This window comes from Zalophus californianus, chromosome 6 (assembly GCF_009762305.2).
Source record: "Zalophus californianus isolate mZalCal1 chromosome 6, mZalCal1.pri.v2, whole genome shotgun sequence".
Taxonomy (NCBI): domain Eukaryota; kingdom Metazoa; phylum Chordata; class Mammalia; order Carnivora; family Otariidae; genus Zalophus; species Zalophus californianus.
In genome coordinates this window covers 11019165-11046358 of record NC_045600.1, presented here as the reverse complement: position 1 = coordinate 11046358, position 27194 = coordinate 11019165, and the positions used below count along the sequence as shown (strand labels likewise).

At 41.7% G+C, this 27194-nt stretch overlaps 2 protein-coding genes across 2 annotated transcripts; one reads left to right on the top strand and one right to left on the bottom strand.

Annotated features, from left to right (window-relative positions):
• Positions 1–7456: 7456 nt before the first annotated feature.
• On the bottom strand, positions 7457–10364 carry GON7 (GON7 subunit of KEOPS complex). Its single transcript, XM_027571130.2, has 2 exons — positions 10118–10364; positions 7457–7892 (listed from the first exon to the last, which is right to left on the bottom strand). The coding sequence occupies exons 1-2, from the start codon at positions 10323–10325 to the stop codon at positions 7798–7800; spliced, it is 303 nt and encodes a 100-aa protein (XP_027426931.1). The 5' UTR covers positions 10326–10364; the 3' UTR covers positions 7457–7797.
• A 194-nt stretch (positions 10365–10558) lies between these two features.
• Positions 10559–26813, top strand: UBR7 (ubiquitin protein ligase E3 component n-recognin 7). Its single transcript, XM_027571129.2, has 11 exons — positions 10559–10747; positions 12619–12752; positions 13220–13280; positions 14716–14811; positions 17353–17406; positions 17628–17733; positions 20143–20351; positions 20529–20678; positions 21190–21352; positions 22574–22635; positions 26411–26813. The coding sequence occupies exons 1-11, from the start codon at positions 10598–10600 to the stop codon at positions 26501–26503; spliced, it is 1278 nt and encodes a 425-aa protein (XP_027426930.1). The 5' UTR covers positions 10559–10597; the 3' UTR covers positions 26504–26813.
• Positions 26814–27194: the final 381 nt, after the last annotated feature.

The following is a 27194-nucleotide window of genomic DNA, read 5'->3' as shown; positions in this document are numbered from 1 at the left end:
GTATTTTTGTTTTGGTCTAAGACAGGGAATAGGTTTTGTATATTAGAATCATCCAAAGAAATAAACAAGAAACAAAGCAAAACTCCTCACATAAACAATGCCAAGGTCCCTGCCCAGTTTTGTCACTCTCTGGGAGAGAAGAGGCAACTGTGTTTTTAGAGCTCTTCACATGATTGTATTGGAATCATTCGTGGAGAATCACTGGACCATGGGTTTTTATGCACCATAAAGACTCAACTGTCCGTTATCTTAGATGTATGTGTCTTTGGAGCAGCTTCAAGTATTTTGCGGCAAGTTCACCCCAGCTATTTGAATTGCAAATCTTTTTTTTTTTTTTTTAAGATTTTATTTATTTATTTGGGAGGGAGAACGAGATAGCACGAGAGGGGGAAGTCAGAGGGAGAAGCAGACTCCCCGCTGAGCAGGGAGCCCGATGCGGGACTCGATCCCGGGACTCCAGGATCATGACCTGAGCTGAAGGCAGGAGCTTAACCAACTGAGCCACCCAGGCTCCCTGAATTGCAAATCTTTAAAGAGGTGTCTATATTTTCTTTAAATTTTTCAAGGCTTAGATAGACTCTATTGCTACAAGTTGGGGCTGTACAGAGCTGGGCCTTATAAACTGATACATGTGGTCCCAGGATGTCACCATGTTGAAATCAAGTCATGATTGTATAAGAGGTCACTGTTACTGAAGGGCATGATCCAAGGGAGGCCAGCTAAGAATTCAGCAGACATGATCAGGACAGACAGAGCACGGTCAGGTCACAAGGTGCAGGAGAGGACAGTCCCCTTCACTCCTGCTTCCTGTAGCTCTCCAAATGTGACAAGACCCAGTCCCGTGGCTGGAAAAACAAAGCAGGTGAGTCCAAAGGTGATATCCGTGGTCCTGAGCTCTTCCTATGGTAGCTTGAGATGATCTGGGCAAGCAGCACCAGGAGCCCTACCGCTGGGCCTATCAGGCGCTCCACTCCAGGTGCAGTGTCAGCGTGGACATGACCATACAGAGTAGACTGTAGGCGGCTGCCTGCCGGAGCCCAAGTTCAGGAACAAGGTGTATTTTCTGGTTCTAGTTCCTCTCCTCCAGATTATTGTGAACACACTTGTATCAGGGTTTTGCCTCCCACTCTACCAAAACTCTCTTGTCAAGAGGTCACTGGTCACTTACACATAACTAAACCCAATGGTCAAGACTCAGCCCTTAAATTACTCATCTAGCGGTTTTTGACACACCCCCTTGTCCTTGAGATACTTTCTTCAGCTGGTTTCTGGATCAGTACTGCCCAATAGAGCTTTAGTGATGATGGAAATATTTTGTATCTATCTTTACTGTCCAAATCAGTAGCCATTAACTACATGAAATGAGCCCTTGAAATGTGGCTAGTGTGACAGGAACTGAATTTTTAAATTTTAATTAGTTCAAATAGCCACATGTGGCTAGCAGCCCCCAGATTTTACCCCAGTTCTAGACACTTCCCTGGTTTGCCTTCTTCCTCATCAACTTCTCCTGTCTCCTTTGCTCTTTCCTCCCTGGGGCTCTGCCCAGTTTCCGAATGTTGACATCCCCCAGTTCTCATTTCTATACTTACTCCCCTTGGTCATCCTATCCTGGTTCATGGCTTTAAAGATTTTATTTATTTATTTGAGAGAGAGAGAGAGTACATGAGAGGGGGAAGATCAGAGGGAGAAGTGGGCTCCCTGCTCAGCGGGACTCCATCCTGGGACTCCAGGATCATGACCTCAGCCGAAGGCAGTCGCTTAACCAACTGAGCCACCCAGGCGCCCCTGGTTCATGGCTTTAAGTGCTCAAATTTATATTACTACCCTGCATATCTCCTCAGCTCCAGGCTTGGATATTCAACTGCCTATTTGGCATTTACTATGTCTTACCAGGCATCTGAGATTTAACCTGTCCAAAATCAAGCTCTTCATATCTCTACCCACCAAAATCTGCTCAAGGCCCCTGTAAGTCTTATCAAACAAGTGGCAAGAGATTCTTTTAAAATGTTACTTCTCTCAAAAACCCTCCTATAGCTTCCCTACCGAGAATAAAACTCAAAGTTCTTAACATGGCTTACAAAGTCCTAAATAAGTGGCCCTTGACCATTTTCTTCATTTTCTACTATTCTCTCCACCCCTCATTCCACTCTAGCCACACTGATCTTCCTGCTGATTCTAGAATATGCCAGAAAAACCTGTTTCAGGGCTTATGCACTCAGTGTACCTTCTGTCTGGATGCTCAGCCCTGGCCGGCTTTTACCACCATCTTCAGACCTTTGCTCAATTTTCAGCTTTGTAAGGCTGCCTCTGACCGGCCTATTTAAAATTTAGTATCCTCCTTCCCTGTTTTTCTCCACAGCACTCAACATCACACGACATGTTACACATTTTGTCAGAATCCCAACTCCATCATGAGGGCAGGGATTTTGTCTGTTCATTGTTGTATACCCTGTGCTTAGAACAGTGCCTGGCACACAGTAGGTGCTCATAATTTTTTATTGCATGAGTGATTTTTACTGCCACTGACTACCTCTTTCATTAGACTGCAAAACAATCTAGTTTGCTCTCCAGAGAAAATAAAGGTTAAAGTTAACATTTTCTACTAAGTGCAAAGTCTAATCTGTCACATGTTCGAGATGAGTTTAGTGGTTAAGCTTTCTCAGGTTTCAGCATGCAGTGATATATTCTTTCTGAGGCCAAGATTTAAAATGAGTCCATTTATTTTTGCCAATGGTTGTGATGTTGGTTGTCTAGGGATGTTCCTTGTACATGCAGAAAAAAAACATAAACCACACTCACAAACAAGGTTTGAAGGGGTGATTAGAGCCTTGAGCAATTCTCAAGTTACAATCATTAAGATAACAGTTTCCTAAACCACCTAACATATGCATCAAGTGTCCTGCCAATCTCTTTGAGCTACAGCACACAATTGCAGTACTCTGGAGTTTATTGGTCCTGTAAATCGCTCATTTAAAATGCTAATATGGGGGCACCTGGGTGGCTCAGTCGTTAAGCGCCTGCCTTCGACCCTGGGATCGACCCTGGGATCGACCCTGGGATCGAGCCCAGCATCGGGCTCCCCGCTCGGCAGGAAGCCTGCTTCTCCCTCTCCCACTCCCCCTACTTGTGGTTCCCTCTCTCGCCGTGTCTCTGTCAAATAAATAAATAAAAAAAATCTTTAAAAAAAAAGTAAAGTGGTAATGTGTTTTTAGAAGTTCTATCTCCAGCAGATTTTTTGGCACTGGAGTAAATTGTTTTTCTTTTTGCATTGGAGTAAATTTCTATTTAAAACTGTACCCCAATGGCCTTGTTGCTGCCCCAATGTGAGCTACTACTTTTTAAAAGATTTAAATAGAAGCTTACATTCTAGCATTCACTGTTCCCTGGGCCATGTCTTTAAATAGAGCAATTCTGATCCCAAAGGTCACCTGAGAACTGGAATTTTACGGCAACACCGTGAAATTCATTTTATACTTTGCGAATGATGCACTGGCTAGAGGGCATCTTTCTCAAGGTTAAAGCTAGGCACATCGGTTTTAGAAACACTGTCTTTTTTACAGAGTCCTACCTCCCGTTAGCTCAGTTTCCTAACCTCTTTAGAGGTCATGTTCTGCTCCCTTTTCTGAGAAAGTAGTAGTCAGATGGGAAATGTGGATTTTTTTTTTTAAAAGATTATTTATTTATTTGAGAGAGAGCATGTGCACAAGTGGGGGGAGGGGCAGAGGGAGTGGGAGAATCTCAAGCAGACTGCACTGAGCATGAAGCCCTACACAGGGCTCATCCCACAACCCTGAGATCACGACCTGAGCCGAAATCAAGAGTCAGGTGTTCAACAGACTGAGCTACCCAGGCGCCCTGGTGTTTTTTTTTTTTTTTAAGACCGGGAGAGGAAGAGAGAGAATCTTAAGCAGGCTCCATGCCCAGCCCAGAGCCCGACTTGGGGCTCAATCTTACGATCCTGAGATCATGACCTGAGCCAGAATCAAGAGTCAGACACTTAACTGACTGAGCCACCAGGCACCACCCCCCCCTTTTTTTTAAGATTTTTATTTATTTTTTGACAGAAATAGAGACAGCAAGAGAGAGAACACAAGCAGGGGGAGTGGGAGAAGGAGAAGCTGACTCCCGGCTGAGCAGGGAGCCTGATGTGGGACTCCATCCCAGGACCCTAGGATCATGACCTGAGCCTAAGGCAGACACTTAACAACTAAACCACCCAGGTGCCTCTAAAGCATAACTTTTTAAAATTAAAAATTGAGGATCCTGCCTGGCTCAGTCAGTAGAGCATGTGACTCTTGATCTCCGGGTCATGAGTTTAAGCCCCATGTTGGGTATAAAGCTGACTCTATTTATTTATTTTTAAAGATTTCATTTGACACAGAGAGACACAGTGAGAGAGGGTACACAAGCAGGGGGAGTGGGAGAGGGAGAAGCAGGCTTCCCGCGGAGCAGGGAGCCCGATGCCGGGCTCGATCCCAGGATCCTGGGATCATGACTTGAGCCGAAGGCAGACGCTTAACGACTGAGCCACCCAGGCGCCCCTAAAGCTTACTTTAAAAAAAAAAAAAAATCGACAGTTTCAATAACTTTTGAGGAATAGTAACTTTTTCTGTATTTGTGTAGAAAAATATAAAATACGTTTTTTAAAAATGCAAAGAACGAGAGTGTACAGTGAAAAATCTCTCTTATTCCCAACCCAACTCCTGCTCAGCAGCATTCTATCCTTTTAGATACCACGTGTATCTAGCCAATATTCTCCAATAGTAGCATTCTACACACTGTTCTGTATCTTGCTAGTTTTCATTTAACAATATATCCTAGAGATTGGTCTTTAACATATAGAGCTACACTTCGGTCTTTTTATTTTATTTTTTAAAGATTTTATTTATTTATTTGAGAGACAGAATGAGAGAGAGCAATAGGGGGAAGAGGGTCAGAGGGAGAAGCAGACCCTCTGCTGAGCAGGGAGCCCGATGTGGGGCTTTATCCCGGGACTCCAGGATCATGACCTGAGCTGAAGGCAGTCGCTTAACCAACTGAGCCACCCAGGCACCCTACAGTTCGGTCTTTTTAAAGGACTATGTAAAATCAGTGTATTAATATTCTATTTTTATTTAATTGACTAGGGTCTTGAGAATGGACATTTAGGTTCTATTTTTATTTAATTAACTAGGGTCTGCAAATGGACATTTATGAAGGAGACAGTTATTAGAGTTAGAATCAGTATTAAAATTAAGGAAAGGATCAATCAAACCTATAACCCAGACCTCAAAACACTGGACCACAAAGCGCAAATATCTTGAAATTTCTTCTTTATAAATATATTTACTAAACAAAGAAGGAAACAAAATATTCAGGAGCAAAGCTCAGCTATTGCTTTAAAAATATGAACTATTTTAGGGGCACCTGGATGACTTAGAAGATCATGTGACTATTGAATTCAGGGTCATGAGTTTGAGCCCCCTGTTGTATGTGGAGGTTACTAAAAAAATAATAAACTTAAAAAAAAAGACTATTTTTTATTTTTTTGCTTTTTATTTTTTTGAAGATTTTATTTATTTATTTGACAGAGAGAGACACAGCGAGAGAGGGAACACAAGCAGAGGGAGTGTGAGAGGGAGAAGCAGGCTTCCTGTGGAGCAGGGAGCCCGATGCGGGGCTCGATCCCATGACCCTGGGATCATGACCTGACCCGAAGGCAGACGCTTAACGACTGAGCCACCCAGGCGCCCCAGATTTTATTTTTTTTAAAAAGATTTTATTTATTTATTTGACAGAGGGAGAGACAGCGAGAGAGGGAACACAAGCAGGGGGAGGGGAGAGGGAGAAGCAGGCTTCCCGTGGAGCAGGGAGCCCGATGTGGGGGCTCGATCCCAAGACCCTGGCTGGGATCATGACCTGAGCGGAAGGCAGACGCTTAACGACTGGGCTACCCAGGTGCCCCTTAAGATTTTATTTATTTATTTGACAGAGAGCACAAGCTGAGGGAAGCGGCAGGCAGAGCAAGAGGGAGAAGCAGGCTCCCCGCTAAGCAGGGAACCCCACATGGGGCTCAATCCCAGGACCCTGGGATCATGACCTAAGCCAAAGGCAGACACTTAACTAACTGAGCCACCCAGGTGCCCCAAAATAATAAACTTTAAAAAAGAAAAAAAATTAAAAAATATATGAACTATTTTAACTCTGCTGGTAAGTTTTTTTTCTAAAAGACTGTATGAAGAAAAAGATTGTAAGTCAATAACTGAGTCAAGGTGCCAACATTAGAGACATTATCACAAACTAAACAAGGAAATTTCTGACTATTTATAAAACATTTCCTAGGGGCGCCTGGGTGGCTCAGTCAGTTAAGCGTCTGCCTTCAGCTCAGGTCATGATCCTGGGGTCCTAGGATCAAGCCCCACATAGGGCTCCCTGCTCAGCAGGGAGTCTGCTTCTCCCTCTGCCCCTTACCCTCCTCGTGCTGTCTCTTGCCCTCTCTCTCTCAAATAAAATCTTTAAAAAAACCCAAAACAACAACAAAAAAACCAAAACATTTTCTAGGTGCTATTTTTTTTTTCTATTTGGTATTGCTTTGATTACAAAAATGCACTTAAGTGGAAGACTGATGTTCCAAGTAAAACAATACTTTAAAGATACGAAAAAGTATCTAAACTCAGTTTCCTTAATAGCATGTACTTTGTAAGCTATAGATTTCAGAATGTAACTGGGGAAGTATTACGATAATCTTTTTTTTTTTTTTTTTGTAATTTTTTTAAAGGGTATTTGTACAACCCAGCTCTGCCAATTGTTAACTCAAATTCAGGGCAAACACCCTATTTTAAGATTCATCTCAGAAAGAAATCATATAATCTGTAAGGTTACTTCTAACTCTAAAATTCTGTAACGATTTGTATTTCCTTAGATGCATGCTACTTGATTTCTTTGCATTTTAGCGATGTAAATGAATCAGGAAACATGCATAGTAAATAAAAAATGTGTTCGTCCCACTGACAAGCAGAAAGGAACACATACACACATTTTAGGAATATATATGTATTTTAAAGGATTCAAAAGTACTTCAGTAAGCAAAATCAAAGCATGGATGAGAAGAAATACCTTAAGTTACAGTCAACACAGATTAAGTTACTTAAAGATTTACGTTTGTGTTTATATACATAACATGCTACAGCATAAAAGCACCCTCAACTTTGTTCTCCTAAGGTACAAGTTAAATATGTATTTGTTGAGTGGTATCTCTGAGGGTCTATATATTGGTTGTGAGTGGGGATTCCAGGTTTCTTTGGGTCTCTCTCAAGGGCTCATCTCCCTCCTTCAGTACTTCTCTTCCCGTTTTCCCTTACACAGAACTGCCATTCTTAAATTTAATATCCAATTTTCACCACTTGCTCATGTCACATGGTTCTTTGAAATGTTATTGTCCAAGAACTGACATGTATTTTTTATAACAAGCAGAAGCCAAAAGATGTAGACATCACACAGTTTAATTCAATGGTTATTTAAAAAGTAGAAAACAATAAGAATTCAGTTGCCAACTTAGAGGATTTTCTACATCATTAAGTGTTCTATTTTATTTCCATGGTCTGAAATTTATTTCTCACTCAAGAAAACAGATTCATTTCTAAACATTTATTTTATCTTTCTTTGCTGGAAACAGAAGAAACATTATTTTCTTTGACAAAATTGTCCTAGAGGAATAAAACAAATACTTTTCCAAATTAGAGCACAAGTCTTTCCTAAATGTCACTGTGTGATAATTCAGATATAGTAGCAGTCTTTAAAATTTCATAAAAGCAACTGTTAAGATGGCGGTTTGGGCCGTTTTGCAGATGGTCCATCTGAGTTAGTTCTATTATCAGTGTTATTTTCATCTTCTGCATCATCTTCATCATCACCTTTTAAAATAAATATTTGTTGTATGACAATATGTTCAGTGGTTCAAAGAAATAAGATTGCTAAAATGCTTGATAATGAGATCATTTCAATTTTAAGGATTAATAAAATCATGCATAGAACAGTTTCAAAGTATGTATGGTTAAAAAGATTTCAAGAATTTTGGTGTTTAAAATCTTATCACTTTTTTTTGAGACATAATTCATAGACCATAAAATTCACTCTACAATTTCTTGATTTATAGTATATTCCCTAGGTTGAGCAACTGTCACTACTATTTAATTCTAGAACATTTTCATCATTCCGTAAAGAAATCCCGCACCCATCAACAATCACTTTCCATTCCCCTTAGCCCTTGGCCACCTCTAATCTACTTTCTATCTCCATAGATTTGTCTATTCTCGACATTTCATATAAATGGAATCATAACATATGTGGCCTTTTTGTCTGCCTTCTTTCATTCAACATGTTTTTAAGGTTCATTCATGTTGTAGTGTTTATTGGTACTTCATTCCTTTTTATTGTTGAATAATATTCCATTGATGGATACACATTTTATTTATCCACTCATCAGGTGATGGACTTCTGTGCTGTTTCCACTTTTTAGTGATTATAAAATAGTGCTGCTATGAACATTCACGGGTAAGTTTTTATGTGAACGTATGTTTCCAGTTCTCTTTGGAGAACTAGGAATGGAATGAGGAGATCCTAGAAGTGCAATTACTGGGTCATATGATCACTTTAACTTTTTGAGGAACTGCCGAATCGTTTTCCAAAGAAGGTATATCATTTCATATTTCCACCAGCAATGTATGAGGGCTCCAATTTCTTCACATCCTAGCTAACACTTATTGTTCTTTCTGATTATAGTCATCCTAGTGAGCATGAAGTGGTATTTTATTGTGGTTTTCATTAGCATTTTTCTGATGGCCAATGATGCTGAACATCTTTTCATGAGCTTACTGACCATTTGTATATCTCATTTGGAGAAATGTCTATTCAAATCCTTTGCACATTTGACAACGGATTATTTGTAATCCAGTTTCAGTACTTAGTACTTTTTAGAGTTCTATCACTTTTTAGTAATTGTTGTAATTTTTAAATTTTGTACACTTGTTGAGATAGAATTCATATAACACAAAATGCACCATTTCAATCTCATTACTTTTAACAAAGGAAATTCAAACCTAAGCTTTATGGGGTCATCATTTAATATACACAAACATGTCCTCCAATACAAAGATATTACTGACCTGCCATTAAGAGAATAGGTAGCAGTTATTTTTCCAAAAAGTAATGATATTTTAAGAAATGGTTCTAGCTATACTCATCCTTATTCCAATGATAACACTTTCAACAGATTAGAGAAGTATTTCTGGAGCCAAGAAACAGGGCTTCACTTCGAACTTACGTGGCAACGCCCAGTTAACATTCATGGAACCAATCTATTGTCTGAACTCAGAGTAATGGTCTGAGTTCACATTATCTGGAACTATCAAGATGTAAACAAGATGGGAAAAAAAAAGTATGGTACCATTTAAGCCCCTCTTTAAAGGAGTTAAGTCCTGACTCCCAATATTTAATTCTTAGGTTCTTCAGCTCAGGGCAGAAAATGTACCTACCTCTTTTTGTATTCACTTGAATTTCATATTTCTCCTTTCAAACTGTACCTTCTAAAATGGGATATGGGAAGGAGTTAGGGCTCCTTAAACTGAAATCTTCAGAACCTATTCGGCGATAGATGGCAGTCTTCCTAACATGTTTGTAATGTCAACCCTGGTAATACTCATTTTCATCCTTCAACCCCCCCCAGCTCAAAAGTCATGTCCCCTCTCTGAAGGCTTCCCGGGTCCTCTGAGTTTGCAATAATTACAGAGGGCCCTGAGGTCGTACTTCCAGTCTGTAATAAGTGTTTGCTTGTCTAACCCGCACCAGCCTGAGAGTTCCACAAGGCCAGGAACTGAGTGGCATTCACCTCATTCTTTCTCAAGAGCACAGCCCAGTGCCTGGCACAGAGTACTAAGCATTCAGCACGTTTTCTGTGATATAAATGGAAAGAGAGTCGTGAAAACGCTTAAGTAGAAGCAGCCCAGATAATACGGCGGTAAGTACCAACAATTTTTAGCTGGATTCTTCTTCCCCCCCCGAAGCTTTCTCCAAGTCGGCCACTCCACCCGGGCTCCCCTGCCCCGCCCTCCTGTCGCTCCAGCACCTTCTCAGGGCTCACCGTCCATGGCCTCTTCTGGAGTCGCCACCTCCTGGTCTTGCGCTTCCTGCTGTACCAGGGAGACGAAGAGCTCGTTCACCAACTCTCTCATCTGGGCCACACCAGACAACAGGCCCTCGAAAGGGTCCGCGTCGCTCGGCGCCTCACAGGGCACCCGCAGCTGCTCCTGCTGCCCATCCACCCCGACGTACTCGGCAGACAACTCCATGACGACCGCTGAGCTTCAATAGCGAGCGACAGGGAAGTGCCACCCGGAAGCGGAAGTCAGCACGCGGCGGGCGCAGGCCGGTGCAGGCCGGCGCAGGCGGGAGGAGGGAGAGGAGTGACTTCCGTTTGTCGGAAGTCGCTCCTCCTCCTTCCTTCTCTTCCCTTCTTTGGGATTGGTTCTTAGCACTGGGCCCCGCCTCCTCCGGCCACGCCTCTCGCAGCCGCTTTTCCCGCCTCCGCCGGGCCGAGCCGCGGTCCCGCTGACAGTTGAGAATGGCTGGGGCGGAGGGGTCTGCTGGACGGCAGTCGGAGCTGGAGCCGGTGGTATCGTTGGTCGACGTTCTAGAGGAGGACGAGGAGCTGGAGAACGAGGCGTGCGCCGTACTGGGCGGCAGCGACTCCGAGAAGTGCTCCTACTCGCAGGTGGGCGCGCGGCCCGGGCCTCGCCTGCCCCGGGCTCCCGCCGAACCTCCGGTACCCGACCTGACTTGCCCTATTCCCGCCTGCGCGGCCCGGCTCCCCCTTGGTGGTCCGGGGCCGCCGTTTGTGATAGGCTTCCCCGTCCCAGGCCCAGCTGCCCTTAAACCTCAGCCTCCTGGGTCCTTCTTAGCCTGTAGCCAGCAGGGCCCCCCTCCTTCCTCGGTCTTCCTTCGTCCGGTCTCTCAGGATTCTCCAGGCTTTGACCCTGGGGCCCCTGCTCTTTCCTTCCTCTCCCGTCTCTCCTCGGTGCCTCGTCTGCTTTTCAGAAACTGTCCCCGTGACCTCTTAGATACCGACATCTTTGTCCTTACTTTTCCCATCCTAAGAGTGTTTATTAGGAACCTAGTGGGAGAGTCAAAGCAGAGTTAAAGGAGAGAGCTCTGGGTTTGAAAATCTCCCCCTGGGCTGGGATCCTTGACAGCTAATCCCCTACAATTTAGTTTGACAAGTGCTAGCTTGTAGTTTTTTTGGCGAGACGAAGCAAGTACAGTGTCTATCTGCAGTCGTCCGCCCCCCGCCCCCCGTGGGAATAGACCGGAACCACGACAGCAGGTGGCACTGGCAAAGGAGGGGAAGAGAGGAGAGGATTTGCTTGAAGGGTAAATTTGGCATTTGGAAGACGTTATGAATCAGGATTTGAGGGGGTGCGTTGTAGTGTTTGGTGACTCATCCTGTATTTCTAGATACAAAAATGGAGCAAGTTGGGTAGAAGGAAACTACACGGGATGAGAATTGGTAGGAAGAACTTAGAGGTTCTTCCTAAGTCTAAGGTTACTTAGACTCTGGGGGATGCGTGGAACATTGGGGGATGAGCTGAGAGACTTGGGGCCATTATGTGGTGCGGACTGAGCTCATAATACCAGTTGTCATCGTTGACCGGTTGAGTTTACCCTGCACAGTGGTTAGACTGTTGAATTAACCTGGTATCTGCAGATAGTCCCAGATGTTGGCCGGTATTTTAAAACCTTTCGTCACCACTAAAACAACTTTTTCTTTGCTTTCCTTAAAAAAAAAAAAAGTGTGTGTAAGCTTTTCTTGAAATGTAGTTAGCTTTATAAAACGGACTTCCTAAAAATTTTCTTTTTACTGTAGTAAAATATGTGGAAAATCACACAAATCATGTCTATGGCTTGGCGAAAAAAGTGAACATATGTATGTACCTACTACCTGCCGCCCCCCCCCCTCCCCGATCAAGAAATTGAACATTACGGGCATCCCAGAAGCTTCTCTGTCTCCCTCCTTTCTAGAGAAGGATAACCACTCTCAAGATCTCTAAGTTTTGCCTGTTGTTCTTTCAACTTTTAATTTTGAAAAATTTTAAATCTACAGATTAAGTTGAAAGAATAATATTGTGAACAGCTGTATACTTCTTACATGTATTCATTTTTTGCCACATTTGTTTTATCTCTCTTCTCTATATAATACACTTTACTCCCTGAATCATTTGAAAATAAGTTGCAGACATCATGAAGCTCTAAATATTTCAGCATGCATCTCCTAAAATCAAAAGGATTCTTTTAATGCATTGATTTTTCTCTTTGGTGGAGTCACAAGTATTTTCCAGAATTGTAAGTGTGATATTGCTAACATAAACCTATACACATTCTCCTATATTTTCATGTGTTAAAATGTTGATGCAGGCCAGCTTATTCTTATTTTCAGCTGGCTGGAAATTTAAAACTATCATTTTAAGAAAAAATTGTATGAAAATGAGCACTACTGTAGGACACATACAGCGGTTTGAAACATGCAATGGTGTTTTGGTACTCTCCTGTGTAATTATTCTCTCTTTCCATTTTGGGGCTGTCTTTTAGGGCTCAGTAAAGAGACAAGCACTATATGCCTGTAGTACTTGCACCCCAGAGGGAGAAGAACCAGCAGGAATTTGCCTAGCTTGCAGTTATGAATGTCATGGAAGTCATAAACTATTTGAGCTATACACAAAAAGGTAAAGACAGTCAGAGATTGGCACTGAATGCTTTTTAAATGTTTGGATTCTTTCCCACCTGCACTGTTTTTCTTGTTTTTCTATTTAAAGTAGTTGTGCACTGGTAAAACTCAGTGTAATTGTTTCCTATAATATAATTGGAGAGAACAGTTTTTCCAGGGGCCTTTTAAAATAAAATTATTGTATAAATTCAAACTAGTCATTCCTTTTTTGCCATTATTTTACTTGTGTGTTTGTGTATGTGTGATATAAATATTTGTCTCTGTGCATGTTAATTTTCAGAATTAGTAAATATTTTATTGTTATGTGCTTGGAGAAATTTCAGTTTGGTTACAGGAATAGCGACCAAGGCCACTTTTTAGATCCTAGAAACGAATTGAAAGGGAAGGGGCTATGATACTAATTTAAAGAGTAACTCATTAGATTTAAAAGAAAAATTAAAATCGGCTCTTCTTCATTTTTTCCAGAAACTTTCGTTGTGATTGTGGAAACAGCAAGTTTAAAAATTTGGAATGCAAATTATTTCCTGTAAGTACACACTGTAACTAAAAATGCATTGAAAATAGCTGAGATTGGGGCGCCTGGGTGGCTCAGTCGTTAAGCGTCTGTCTTCGGCTCAGGTCATGATCCCAGGGTCCTGGGATCAAGCCCTGAATCAGCAGGAAGCCTGCTTCTCCCTCTCCCACTCCCCCTGCTTCTGTTCCTGCTCTCTCTCTCTCTGTCAAATAAACAAACAAAATCTTTAAAAAAAAAAAGAAAATAGCTGAGACTGATATTTGCCAGAGTGGATAAAAACTATACATGTTCCAAAAAAGAAGTTCTTATGCTTATTCTTTGCAAATAGGCAAATCAGTATTAGACTGTATTCTTTTTTTTTTTTTTTAAGATTTTATTTATTTATTTGACAGAGAGAGACACAGCGAGAGAGGGAACACACGCAGGGGAATGGGAGAGGGAGAAGCAGGCTTGCTGCTGAGCAGGAGCCCGATGTGAGGCTTGATCCTAGGACCCTGGGATCATGACCTGAGCCGAAGGCAGACGCTTAACGACTGAGCCACCCAGGCGCCCCTGGACTGTATTCTATTTTTTATTTTGTTGGAAAACTAACCTGTTCAGACCCTACATTACAGATTGTAATTAATATGAAAGATTTTGGTGGGAATATTCTTTAAAGTAATTCAGGTTTGATTATGTTGGTTGTGCTCATGGTTTAAGGCTTTTAAAGCAAATGGTATGACTTTAAAAACAATAAAAAACTTGGTAATAATGAATGTGAGCTAGATGAACACAGGAGTTTTTCACTACTTTTTGTCTAATAACTATACTTACACAGTAACGTTTACTGAAGTATCTGAAATTAAGTAGAAAGTAAGGGATTTTACATTGTTCAGTCATACTTGCTATTTCCCTCCTTTGAAGGTTATTTTTAGGCAATTTCCTTGCCTGCCTTTTACCTTCTCGTAACCTGGGAGCTTTGGCAATCACAGCTGGGCATTAAGAAGTACTTCGAAATTCTAGGCCAATGTTCATTTACATAGGTCGATCATTAATATAATTAACTTTTATCAGCATTTTGTTATGGACATATTTGGTTTCCCCCAATTACTACAGAGAAGGTACAAAAAAATTAATTTTATTTATTCTCTATATCCTAGAAAAAGTATCCTTTTAATAGGAGTGAATTCTTTTTTTTTGAACTTTGAAAGTTAAAGACCAACCTTTGGGGAGGAAGATATTTAATGTAGAAATTGAATGCATTGACTTCATGCAACAGGAAATTTATGATATTTATATTTCATTATATTCATGTTATTTATTATATCTTATATTACACTGATGATGTATTATAAATATGTCATATATGTGATATTTGTATGAAATTTATGATAATTTATACTTTCATGATGCCTGAGATTATAGTTAAAATTAGACCATGTTATATATTGAAATTAATCTCTTTTAGGACAAAGCAAAGATAAATTCTGGCAATAAATACAATGACAACTTTTTTGGATTGTACTGCATTTGTAAGAGACCTTATCCTGATCCTGATGATGAGGTAAGAGAATTGGAGGTTGATTGGAGGTTAATACCTCTAGCCTTCACTCCTCGGCCTGTTGTCCAGTCTGGATCTCTGTAGCTGTTCAGAGGGGATTTGGGGATTATGAGAAGATTCTAGGTTTATCCTCTCTTAGGAGTCTGGGCTGGAGCTGTAACTGGTACAGATCTCGACTATTCTCACTCTACACCATGAGAGTGAAATATTGGACAGGACTTTCTCCAGGCCAGCACTTTCTTCCTTCCTCTCTCTCATTGCCTGCCTGCTCCACTCCCCCAAACACTGTCCAAAAAATGACCTTCAACTTCTTGCTTCCCTGAAAGAAAAGAAATGGGGTGTACAGACTGAATCCTCTTAAAGATTTCAATATATACAAAATTTTTAAACATTAAAAAAATTTTTTTTAAAGTATACACAATTTAAAAAGAGCTTTTCTTCTTTCTCACTCCATCTTCTTCCTAGATATAACCAATGTTAACACTTTTGGGGGTATATGTTTTTAGACCTCTTTCTGTGCCCACGTAAGTGGATGTGTGCTTCAATTTGTAGTTTCCTTTTAACAAAAGTGAAAATTCAGTACATTCACTTCTGCAGCTTTTCTCATTTATCACAGACATCTTTGCATGCAAAACAGCACAAATCCAAATCCACCTTGTTCTGATAGCAGCCAAGTATTCATAATGTGACATGCTGTAAGTTAGTTACCTAAATGTTCTGTCGCAGATCAGTGGTGTCTCATTTTTCAGTATTGTAAAGAAAGCTGCAGTGAACATCCTTATACAGTAATATGACTGAGTATATTCCTGCAAGTATTTATGGATACCCAGACGTAGAACCAATGAGACATAGGATATTTATATTTACAGTTGCGATCATGTCTGCCAAAAGAGTTCAGTCACAGACAGTAGGTGATAATGTGCTTTTCCCCATACTCTTGTCAGGCTGACATATTAGCTGCCTTTTTAAATTTTGCCATCTTGATAGATGAAGAGCAGTATCTTTTAAAAATTTCCTTTTCCTGGGCGCCTGGGTGGCTCAGTTGGTTAAGCGACTGCCTTCGGCTCAGGTCATGATCCTGGAGTCCCAGGATCAAGTCCCGCATCAGGCTCCCTGCTCGGCAGGGAGTCTGCTTCTCTCTCTGACCCTATCCCCTCTGATGTGCTCGCTCTCTCTCTCATTCTCTCTCTCAAATAAATAAATAAAATCTTTAAAAAAATTTAAAAAAATAAAAATTTCCTTTTACTGATCATGAGTAAGATTATGTATCTTTCATGAGTTTATTGGACATATTTAATAACCTATCTGAATTGTCCTTTCATATTCTTGGCTCATATTTTGACTGGCTTTTGTTTGTGTATTTACTGATACGAAGGAGTGCTTTTATGTTTAGAAAAATTAGGCTTCTGCCTTCCTTGCTTTCTAGTTGTCTTGGAACTGTAATTATTGAACCAAATTATGTAGAGGAACAAGTTGAAAATATCTTTGAGTTAACAAAGATAAAATCTTAAAACTGGATATTTTAAGGTATGGGGTAAGGTGTTATAACACTGTTAAAAGACAAAAATAAGATGCTGAATAAATTGGTCAAGGCAGAGAAAGAATAAAACTGCTACATATATATATATTTTATATGTGTGTGTGTATAGGTCTATATGTGGGCATATATAAAGATATATATGCTTTTTTTCCCTTTAAGAAGTTATAATAGGGAAAAGACAGAACAACATTGGGATATTAATCAGTAGATATGAAAGCCTGGGAATGAAAGGAAAACCATTCCAAAAACAGTCTATGCCCTTTGGTATATCGTTTTCCTGGGGCCAGAATTTAATTACTTAATTATTTAACTAATTCAAGTTAGGGAAGTTTTTTTTTTTTTAATTTTTTTAATTTTATTTATTTATTTGACAGAGAGACACAGCGAGAGAGGGAACACAAGCAGGGGAAGTGGGAGAGGGAGAAGCAGGCCTCCCGCAGAGCAGGGAGCCCGATGCAGGGCTCGATCCCAGGACCCCGGGACCATGACCCGAGCCGAAGGCAGATGCCCAATGACTGAGCCACCCAGGCGCCCCTCAAGTTAGGGAAGTTTTGCTGTCCATATTGTCAAAAGGCTGTTTATGATATTTACTTTTCAGTTTAAATAAAATGAAGGGGTTGAAGAATGTGGGGTTGTCACATTCTGCATTGGTCAATTCATCTTAACCTCCCTAGGCCTTAATTTATGGATAAAATGAGAAGCTGTTACTTACAAAGTTTTGTGAGAGTCAGATGCCAAGTAACGGAAGTGAATGAGCTTTGATGGTTGCTTCCAAAGTGCTCATCTCAATGTAACCCTTCTGCAGACGGGTTCCTGGAGAGTGAACTTCTCTGACCCCGTGACCCGCTATTTCTCCCTGTCCCCTTGACTACTGGAATGTGGATAGCAGTGTCACAGAATTGGTAGAGAATTATTTAGTATCTAGTTCTACTGTTTGCCAGATTTACTTCTGTGTCCCAGAATTCATTGTAATCATTAACATGCAAACTGCTTTTCCGTGTTAGATTCCGGATGAAATGATCCAGTGTGTAGTCTGTGAGGACTGGTTCCACGGGAGGGTAAGGAAAGCTTTTACCTTTTAAAGCCACTGTCTTCACAAAAAGAGAAAAGATTTTTTCTTTTTGAATTGTGTTATATTTTTTTACCTTATAATTACTCTTCCAAAAATAAACTATAAAGATACGATCAGTGTTCTTTTGCAGTATTTATTGATTACATAATGAGCATCTTGGACGGCTTGGAGACCACAAGAAAAACACTCAGTTTCCTGTATTTGCAGCATCTTGGTGCCATTCCCCCTGAGAGTGGCGATTTCCAGGAGATGGTGTGCCAGGAGTGTATGAAGCGCTGCTCCTTCTTGTGGGCTTATGCTGCACGGCTGGCAGGTATGTGTCCCTCTGGTGGTGGGGTGCCACAGACCTGGGCTCCTGACATTTCTGTGTTTAGTCCAGAATTTTTAGCAACTGTTTTTTTTTTTTCTTTTTAAATTCAATTAATTAACTTATAGTGTATTATTAGTTTCAGAGGTGGAGGTCAGTGATTCATCAGTCTTATATAACACCCAGTGCTCATTACATCACGTGCTCTCCTTAATGTCCATCACCCGGTTACCCATCCCCCCACCCCCATCCCCTCCAGCAACCCTCAGTTTGTTTCCTATGGTTAAGAGTCTTTTAGCAACTGTTTTTAATGGGACTCTGAGGTATAGAAAAAGTGTGAGATACCTTCCTTCTCCACAAGGTGCTTATAGATCGGTTGGGAGACAAACAAGAACAAATTTGTACTTAAATAGCATGACACAGAGGCTGGATGAGACCAGAATTAGGGAAAATGGAGGAGGAAGTTTTTGAATGGGCCTTTGAAAGATAAATAGAACCAAAATAAGTTGTTCTTAAATGGAAGACATTGTATTGGTTGGAACGGGTGGGGTATAGTTTGCTACCCAGTGCTTTTATTATACACTTAAGAAATTGGCGTGAAACAACTAATCAGCAATGAATGGTCTTGAGGCATTAAATATTTTATTTTACTGGTAATGTAAATGTGTTACTTAATTTATTTTTTGAGTGGCAGTTACTCATAGTGTCTGCTGCTCTGACCTCATAATGTCTTGCCCTTCTCACCTTTAGGGAACATTTTACCATACGCACCACAAACAGCATAGCCATGCCTAAAATCTCACCCTGCTCTTTTTATTTGTCTCAAAGTTCTTAAACTTGGATGTGTCTTCTTTCTTTTCATACCCTTTTCAGTTACATCTCTCACTTTCCACTGGACCTGTGTCTGTTTCTCATGCATTGGGTTTTCTTCATCGATCCTCCCCCTCTCCCTCCATTTCCTTCCATCTGTCAACAGATGGCCTCATGTCCCATTAAATCAGAATGCCATCATCTGACACGAGCTCCCTAATCATTCCTCTTCTCTCTTTTTTTAAAAGATTTATTTGGGCGCCTGGGTGGCTCAGCCGTTAAGCGTCTGCGTTCGGCTCAGGTCATGATCCCAGGGTCCTAGGATCGAGCCCCGTATCGGGCTCCCTGCTCAGTGGGAAGCCTGCTTCTCCCTCTCCCACTCCCCCTGCTTGTGTTCCTGCTCTCGCTGTGTCTCTCTCTGTCAAATAAATAAATAAAATCTTTAAAAAAAAATAAAAGATTTATTTATTTGAGCGGGGGGAGAGAGAGAATGCACAAGTGGGGGGAGGAGCAGAGGGAGAGAGTCCCAAGCAGACTGCCATGCTGTGCACAGAGCCTGACGCAGGTCTCAGGACTCCGAGATCATGACCTGAACTGAAACCAAGAGTCAGAAGCTTACCCGACTGAGCCACCCAGGCACCCCTCTTCTCTCTTTAACATTATTTCTGCCTCTATATCCATTCTTTTTCATTTCTTCCTCTCATAAAGAAAAGCTGGTTTTTTCAAAACTACCCTACCACCTGTGTTTGCAGTTAAACCTCTTCCCACTGCTTCTTGCTTCCTGAGGTGTCCCACCTCTTTTTACCATCTGCAGTGTTTTTCTTTTTCCTTTATATATAAAGTGCTTAAGTAGTGATTGACATTTTAATTTGTTGTTTTTATTTATTTATTTTTAAAGATTTTATTTATTTGGGAGAGAGGGACAGAGATAGCAACAGAGAGCACGAGTGGGGAGGAGAGGGAGAAGCAGGCTCCCCGCTGAGCAGGGAGCCCGATGAGGGGCTCAGTCCCAGAACCCTGGGATCATGACCTGAGCCAATGGCAGACACTTAGCTGGCTGAGCCACCCAGGCGCCCCAAAGATGTTTTTATATAAGTAATCTCTACGCCCAGTGTGGGGCTTGAACTCATGACCATAAGATCTAGTTGCATGCTGTAACAACTGAGCCAGTCAGGTCGCCTGCGATTGACATTTTTAAATGAACTGTTCAGGGGCGCCTGGGTGGCTCAGTTGTTAAGCGTCTGCCTTCGACTCAGGTCATGATCCCCAGGGTCCTGGGATCGAGCCCCGCATCGGGCTCCCTGCTCAGTGGGAAGCCTGCGTCTCCCTCTCCCACTCCCCCTGCTTGTGTTCCCTCTCTCGCTGTGTCTCTGTCAAATAAATAAATAAAATCTTTAAAAAAAAATGAACTGTTCAATTGTTTTGAACTCCGGATTAGGCAGGCATAACCTAAAAAAGAGTTGATAATTCCCTTCTGTTTATTCCAGAGATTAAGGTTGACTTTCTCTTTTTCCAGATTCTGAAATATTTTTTAATCAGACTAAATGATTTCACTGTTCAATGGACCTCTGGATATGTGTGTGTTTCTTTTCATTGAACCCACAGTAACCAAAGTATCTGCAGAGGATGATGGGTTGGTGCTGAATGTTGATGGAATAGGTGATCAGGAAGTCATCAAACCTGAAAATGGAGATCATCAAGATAGTACCCTCAAAGAGGAGGTTCCAGAACCTGGACAGGATGCTGTCAAGGAAGTTAAAGCAGAGCAGACTAATGAACCATGTACCAGCTCTAGTTCTGAATCTGATCTCCAGGTAACATACGAAGTATGACCCATAAAAGAAAGAAAGCTTAAGTAAAATTAATGCTGGAAGCTCCGTAGCTTTGGATTTCAGCTGTACCCTTTGCCTAAAGAAATTCCTCTCTACAGTCTGAGCTCTGAAAACTGTGATAGTGTAAAAAACACACTTCAAAATTTAATTTTCTTTCAGACAGCATTTAAGAATCAACATCTCAACCCGGAATCACAGCCTGGCTGCAGACTTCAAGAGCTTAATGCTCAGCGGTTTCTAAAGAAAGACACTGCCACCTATTGGCCCGTGAACTGGCGCAGCAAGTTATGTACCTGTGATGATTGTATGGTGAGTTCTGGGTCAGGGTCACTGTTACTGTGTTTATTCTGGACTGATGCCTCAGACAGGGCCATCTGGAAAATATATTTGGGAAAGTGAAGCTAAGACTGTAGAGAGCTCTCAGATATTTTATATTAAGCAAATTTATGAAATGCTACTTGCAGTCTGCTTGCAGAAGAAATTCAGAATTACATAGCACTTTCTATTTACTTATCTTCATTTTAGTGGAAAATAGAAATGTCATAGAATTTGCTTGGAAATAAAAATTGCCTGAAAGTTACAGTAAGTCTGCAGTTTTTAAACAAAGATCTATTTAGACCCTCAGCACCTACTGGGAAGTTGGGAGGTTCCTAGAAGAGATTTGGGTAAGAAGACTAAATCACTCAAGCAGTTCTGTACTAAAGGCTCAGGTTTTCTGGCAGTTAATCTAAAAACATTAAATTTTTAGTGATTCTCATGAAGTTGACTTTCTGAGAATGACATACAGTTCTAATGGGAAACCCGGTTTTATTTTTTGAAGAAAATGTATGGCGAGCTAGATGTCCTGTTCCTGACTGATGAATATGACACAGTTCTGGCTTATGAAAACAAGGGCAAGGTCGACCAGGCAGCTGACAGGAGAGACCCTTTAATGGACACCCTTAACAGCATGGACAGAGTCCAGCAAGTGGAACTTATTTGCGGTAACTGCTGATTGAACAAAAATGCACGAAGTTCATAAGGTTTCCTTCACTCTTAAAATATGTATAGGGAGGACTACTAATACCTGTTGTTTTCATTTAATACAAACAAAGTTTAAAATTGGAATTACAAAGTAGCCTTCAATTACACTTGCCTAATTGTAGTGTTGCTGGGTATTGAGCCATTGTTACCAGAGTCATAGTCACGTGCTAGAATCATTACGTGCTTTGAGAAACCTTGACGTGTGCTCTTTTGATTCATGGTAGATGTATGAGTAAAGAGTAATAGAAAATCAATATCTTTTTCCATCCATTGAAATAGTTTTCATTGAACATTACAGGTCCTCTTTTTGACAGTCGTTCAGGTTGCTCCAGGAAACCACCAGAGGGGAAAATATCCCTAAGTCCTTCATGGCAGGCCTTTACAAATTTTACCCCAGCATGCCCAGCTGATTTTGGTCATTTCCATCCCAGCCGGTCTCTGCTCGATGCCACCACCTCGGTGGCAGTGATCATTTCTGTCTTTTATTTTTAACTGTTTGATGAATTTCCTTTGCCTCTATTAGACTGAAAGCTTTTCGAGAATGGAGGCTGCATCTGAAAGATTTTTGTAGGCCTCAGGGTGCCTCATACATAATAGAAACTATTAAGTGAGTGAATGAGTTTTAAAACTTAATGTTTGACAAGTCCAAGATATTTCAACTACTAGGATTCCAGAGAGATAGGAAGCCCTTTAAAAAATTCTTAGCTAATCTTTTTGGGCCTGAGGATTTTTTTTTTTTTTTGAGTTTTTTTGTTGTTTGTTTGTTTTTTAAAGAAGTAGGGTCCTAGATATCAAAATGAAAGAACTTGGGAGAAATTGGGAACAAGTTTCTTTCTTTTTTTTTTAAATTAATTTATTTATTTTAGAGAGAGAGAGTATGAGCAGGAGGGGTAGAGGGAGAGGGGAGAGAATCTCAAGCGGACTCTGTGCTGAGCGCAGAGCCTGATGCAGGGCTTGATCCCAGGACCCTGAGATCATGACCTGAGCCTGAAACCAAGAGTTGGACCCTTAACTGACTGCGCCACCCAGGCACCCCATGGGAGCAAGTTTCTATGCATGTTTCACTTAGAGAAAAGTTTAAAGTATTAACCTATGCAAATGTTAGTGGGAAAGAAGTACTTTGTTTCTAAAAGCAAATGACTTGTCTAAAGTTTACTACCTTTTTTGTTGTTTTGATTTAGAATACAATGACTTGAAGACTGAACTTAAAGACTATCTCAAGAGATTTGCTGATGAAGGCACGGTATGTTGAGTTAACTTTAATCGTAGCCCTGTATGTTCTGAATAAACTATTTTCTTGGATGAAGAAATGACCGTGTATCTTAAACTGGATACTTGGGTGGTGAATGCAGGCAGAACTAAGGGAAATCAGTGAGAGGTGGGGGAAGAAGGGTCTGGCCATGCTGGGAGTTCTTCGCAGCCCTGCGCTGGAGGGAATGAGGGGCAGAGCGGCCACATACAGTCTGGAGAGAGTTCGAATAGCTGAGGAGCAGGCCAGGACGTCAGCCATCCTGACTCTGCCCATCCTGACATTCAAGCAGAGATCCTTGGAGGAGGAAGGAGAAATGACCAGGCAAGGAAAAACTAATGCCAGACCCCTCTTTTTGGACTTTGGATTCTATAGTTTAGAATAAAAGAACTTCAAAATTGGGGCATTTTTCTTGCTAGTAAGAGAGACTATATACTTTTAAGGGTGACACTGATTCTAAAATGTGTAATATTTAAAATAGTCGTCCAGATGAATTTACAAATACTTCCTAGCTCTTTACTGTTCATACATTTGTGACAGAATGTCTTTTCTGAAATACTTTTTCTATCCTCCACAGGCAGATATAAAACAAAATTTAACTTTTTTGTTGGCCTAACACTGTCCTTGTGGACAGTTTGCTCTGCTGTGTCCAGACACAGAAATCAAGTCAGGTGTGTTTCTGGCCGCTGCTGAGGAAGTGTGCTGAGACTTGCTGTGTTGGGAGGAGTCTTTGCCAGGCTGCCAGAGACCACTTTCTCCTCGCTCTTAAAGGTGGCAAGAACTTGGAGCTGCCTGCATATCTGGACAGGGTCACAGTGCTGCCTTTCTGCAAAATGAGTTGTAAAGTCAAAAGTTAAGAGTTTTCTATGTAGTAGTATTCTCATTTCTTAGAGAATGTTCTTCATTCTCAGCCTCCTGCCTCTCAGCAGCACTTTAACTGCAGTTATTCCTGTTCCTCTGGTTAATGTAGACTCACACTTCTCTCTTGCTAGAACTGAGAATGCTCATGGGGCTCTTGGGTGGCTCAGTCGGTTAAGCATCTGACTCTCGCTGCAGGTCTTAATCTCGGGGTCATGAGTTTGGGCTCCATGTTGGGCTCCATGCTGGGTGTGGAGCCTATTAAAAAAATAATAATAATGAAGAAAGGTCACAGGTGTAACTATTTTAACCTTGGAACTATTTTTTATTGAAGTATAGTTAGCACACAATGTTATATTAGTTTCAGGTGTCTCTCAACCTCTGCGCTGTTCATGGACATTTGCGGTCTTTCAAATGTGTCAAAGCATGTGTGTTCTTGAGTCTGATCTTGTACCTTCTGCTCTTGTGCATTTTGTGGTCACAAGGCTCTTTATTGGTTTTATAACACACACTTGAAATCACGTAAAAGAAAGAACAAGCAATTTTATTCAAAATCTTCACCTGTATCCTCAACATAGAATCTTTGTCATCACTAGGGCCGCTTTTTATGAGTCTAAGATGATTTTTTTATCTGATGTGATGATTTAAAAAGACAGAAAATATTTTTTATTGTTTGTTCCATGACATTAGTAACTAGATCTTTACAAAAACAAATAAGAACCTTAAAAAAAAAAACAAATAAGAACCTTAAGCTGCAATAGGGTTAATCTGCTTTGGTTGTATTTGTACAGATAAGTTCTAGATGTTCTCAGATGAGGGACTGCCTTTTATTTTATGTTTGTGTCTGACTATAAAAGAAAGAACACTTAGAAACTACAAAATGTATGAGAAAAACCAATAAGATGATTTATTATTGATCCCCAGTATTCTTTTTTTTTTTTTTAAAGATTTTATTTATTTATCTGAGAGAGAGAGAATGAGAGATAGAGAGCATGAGAGGGAAGAGGGTCAGAGGGACAAGCAGACTCCCCACTGAGCAGGGAGCCCGATGTGGGACTCGATCCCGGGACTCCAGGATCATGACCCGAGCCAAAGGCAGTCGCCTAACCAACTGAGCCACCCAGGCGCCCCCCCAGTATTTATTCTTTAACATTTTTACTCTGCATGTTGGCTGTGACCATTTGAGGGTCTAGAAGCTTAAGATTGCACACTCTGTTTTTGTGCTGTTAGGTCACCTCTCCCAACATCCTTGCAGGAAAATTTCTTTTCTTTTCTTGCCTTTCAGTGTTTAGTATTGGTGATCCACTGTAGGGACAGTTCCTTCAAATTGGAATTTCCAAGTGTCCTATATATTAGCATTTTTTGTAAGGGTGAATTTCCAAGCCATTCAGCAAATACAATAGAGCTTTGAGTTTCAGCGTCTCGAGTGGATTAGCCACCTAGATCCTGCATCTGTTACCGGTTCTGATTCTTCACTGGTTGACCAGCTGTTTCACCGTTGGTGCTTGTGAAGCTGGTGTATCAGTTTCTAGTCTGTGTTGTTCTTCCACGTAGAGGACTAAGTATCTTACCTCACCCCAAGGAAGTCATCCAAGTTGGCATGGCTGTGTACCTTAGCAGCACTTACGCTTGGGGAGTGAGGGCGACAGTTTCACTTTATATGCAAGTATTTATCCACTTAACCTTCCCCCCCTCTCTCCCTCTTGCTTACCTGCATTCCCCAGGCTTTCTTTCTCTCTTTCTCTTTCCCTCCCTCTCCTTGCCCCACCGTCATTCCACCGTCATTCCTTCATAACAATATGTTACCTTTGTAATTAAAAAGTAAATTCACAAACCTGTTTTGATGGATTTCAGGGGGCAGTTAGTTCAGATCAGCTGGAGGTCAGATCAGCTGGCTAGACATTCTTGGGGTGAGCAGGGACTCCTTCCAGGTGGTCCCACTTTACTTTTTCATCCATTTTGTCGCTCTTATTTTCTTACTTCTAACATTTTACTTTGCTAATATCATAAACACCTTTGTATGATGCTCTAATCCTTTTTCCAGTGAAATGGAAGATAAATTTCTCATTGCATAAAATGGATATTCCATTTACTAAGCATAGTGCTTCTTTATTTTTGGCCAATTATTCTTTTTACGTAGCAAACATTTCTAATTTTGGACTCATGAAGAGGGCAGAGTTTTTTTTGGTAAAGAAGAAAACACAAATCTCAGGGGAAAACAGACTTTGTTTTCTTTGGGCACTCACACAGAGCTGAAGGACATTCCCAAGAGACAGCTGTGGTCACAAGAGAGGGCAGTGGTCTTGGGAGACCTCCGGGTGCTCAGTGTATGCTGACTCTGCCACTTGCTTTTCAACAAATGGTTTGTGGTTTTGTTTTGTTTTTTAAGATTTCATTTATTTATTAGAGAGAGAGAGAGAGAGAGAGAGAGAGAGTGCGAGCCGGGGGAGGGACAGAGGGAGAAGCACACTCCCCGCTGAGCAGGGAGCCCGACTTGGGACTCGATCCCAGGACCCCGGGATCATGACCTGAGCCGAAGGCAGTCGCTTAACGTACTGAGCCACCCAGGCGCCGGCAACTAATGTCTATTAAGAACTTACTTAAGGCAGTGTTCTTAATAAGAGGCGGTGTTTTATCGGCATCAGATCTGATCTGATCTTCCAACGACGCCATTAGCTAGGTGCTGCTTTTGTCTCATTTCGTGGGAGGAAGCCCAAGTCGGCACTGCTCTGCTCTTCTTGGCTGTGTGGCCCCAAGCAGGCCCGCGGCTGTGAGACGGAGCACTGTAGTCAAGTCCACGTTCAAAGTGTTCTTACCGGCCGCCTCGCTTGCCTCATTTGTGAAGATCCTGACCGGTTACTGCTGTTCCGGAATGCGGAGCCCCTTCCTAATGTGTGCTTTTCACCAACAGGTTGTGAAGAGAGAGGACATCCAGCAGTTCTTTGAAGAATTTCAGTCAAAGAAGAGAAGACGGGTGGATGGCGTGCAGTACTACTGTAGCTAGATGGGGGCGGCGCCTTCTCTGTCCCGCGCCTCCGCAGAGGCCGCTTGCTGTGCCAGGAATAAAAGGGGCGTACCGCACACCCGGCCCTGTTCCGGCCTGTCCTTGGAGAGGCCTCCCCTCCAGCCTTGAGCTTCCTCTCCTCCTCAGCCACAAGTAGCCGTAGCGCGGGTGCTGATTTCACAACCCGCACCCTCCGATTCCGCAGACCACAGGCCTGCCACCCGACTACCAAATAAGCCCCAGGTTATTTGCCTCGAAGTTTTAAGCAGTTTGATTTGGTTTTGAGAAAGTAAACTAGTTTCTTTGCTAATGATTTGTTCTTTAACTCCTGAACGTGTCTCCCCTGCCACAGAGCTGTTGTGTCCTGGGACCTGCTCTGCGGGGCATGGCAGGAGCCTTCCTCCTGCCCGCCAGAACCCCACTAGGTCCCCCACCCCTCTGATCGTGGTGCCTTGGGTCAGCGCTTCCTCAGGCCTGGTCTGCCTCTTCTCCCACATCCCTGCTTTCTCCAGCGTGGTCACCGCGTAGAGGCATCTCGAAACTTGCTTCTCCTGGGCCCAGCCTCCAGTGGAGCCAAGGGCCAATGGTTCTCTGGGCTGGATGTCTGTCACAGGCAGGGAGATTGGCCGGTGGCAGGATTGAGGAAGCCAACCTTTGTTATGATTTTTACTAATAAATTTCAAGTGAAAAT

Excerpts from the sequence above, each read along its gene's own strand:
- GON7 (XM_027571130.2), bottom strand. The coding sequence starts at position 10,325 with ATGGAGTTGTCTGCCGAGTACGTCGGGGTGGATGGGCAGCAGGAGCAG. Across the intron at positions 7,893-10,117 it reads TCCAGAAGAGGCCATGGACG|GTGATGATGAAGATGATGCA; the intron begins GTGAGCCCTGAG and ends TTATTTTAAAAG.
- UBR7 (XM_027571129.2), top strand. The coding sequence starts at position 10,598 with ATGGCTGGGGCGGAGGGGTCTGCTGGACGGCAGTCGGAGCTGGAGCCG. Across the intron at positions 17,407-17,627 it reads AGGACTGGTTCCACGGGAGG|CATCTTGGTGCCATTCCCCC; the intron begins GTAAGGAAAGCT and ends CTGTATTTGCAG. Across the intron at positions 21,353-22,573 it reads GCAAGTGGAACTTATTTGCG|AATACAATGACTTGAAGACT; the intron begins GTAACTGCTGAT and ends GTTTTGATTTAG.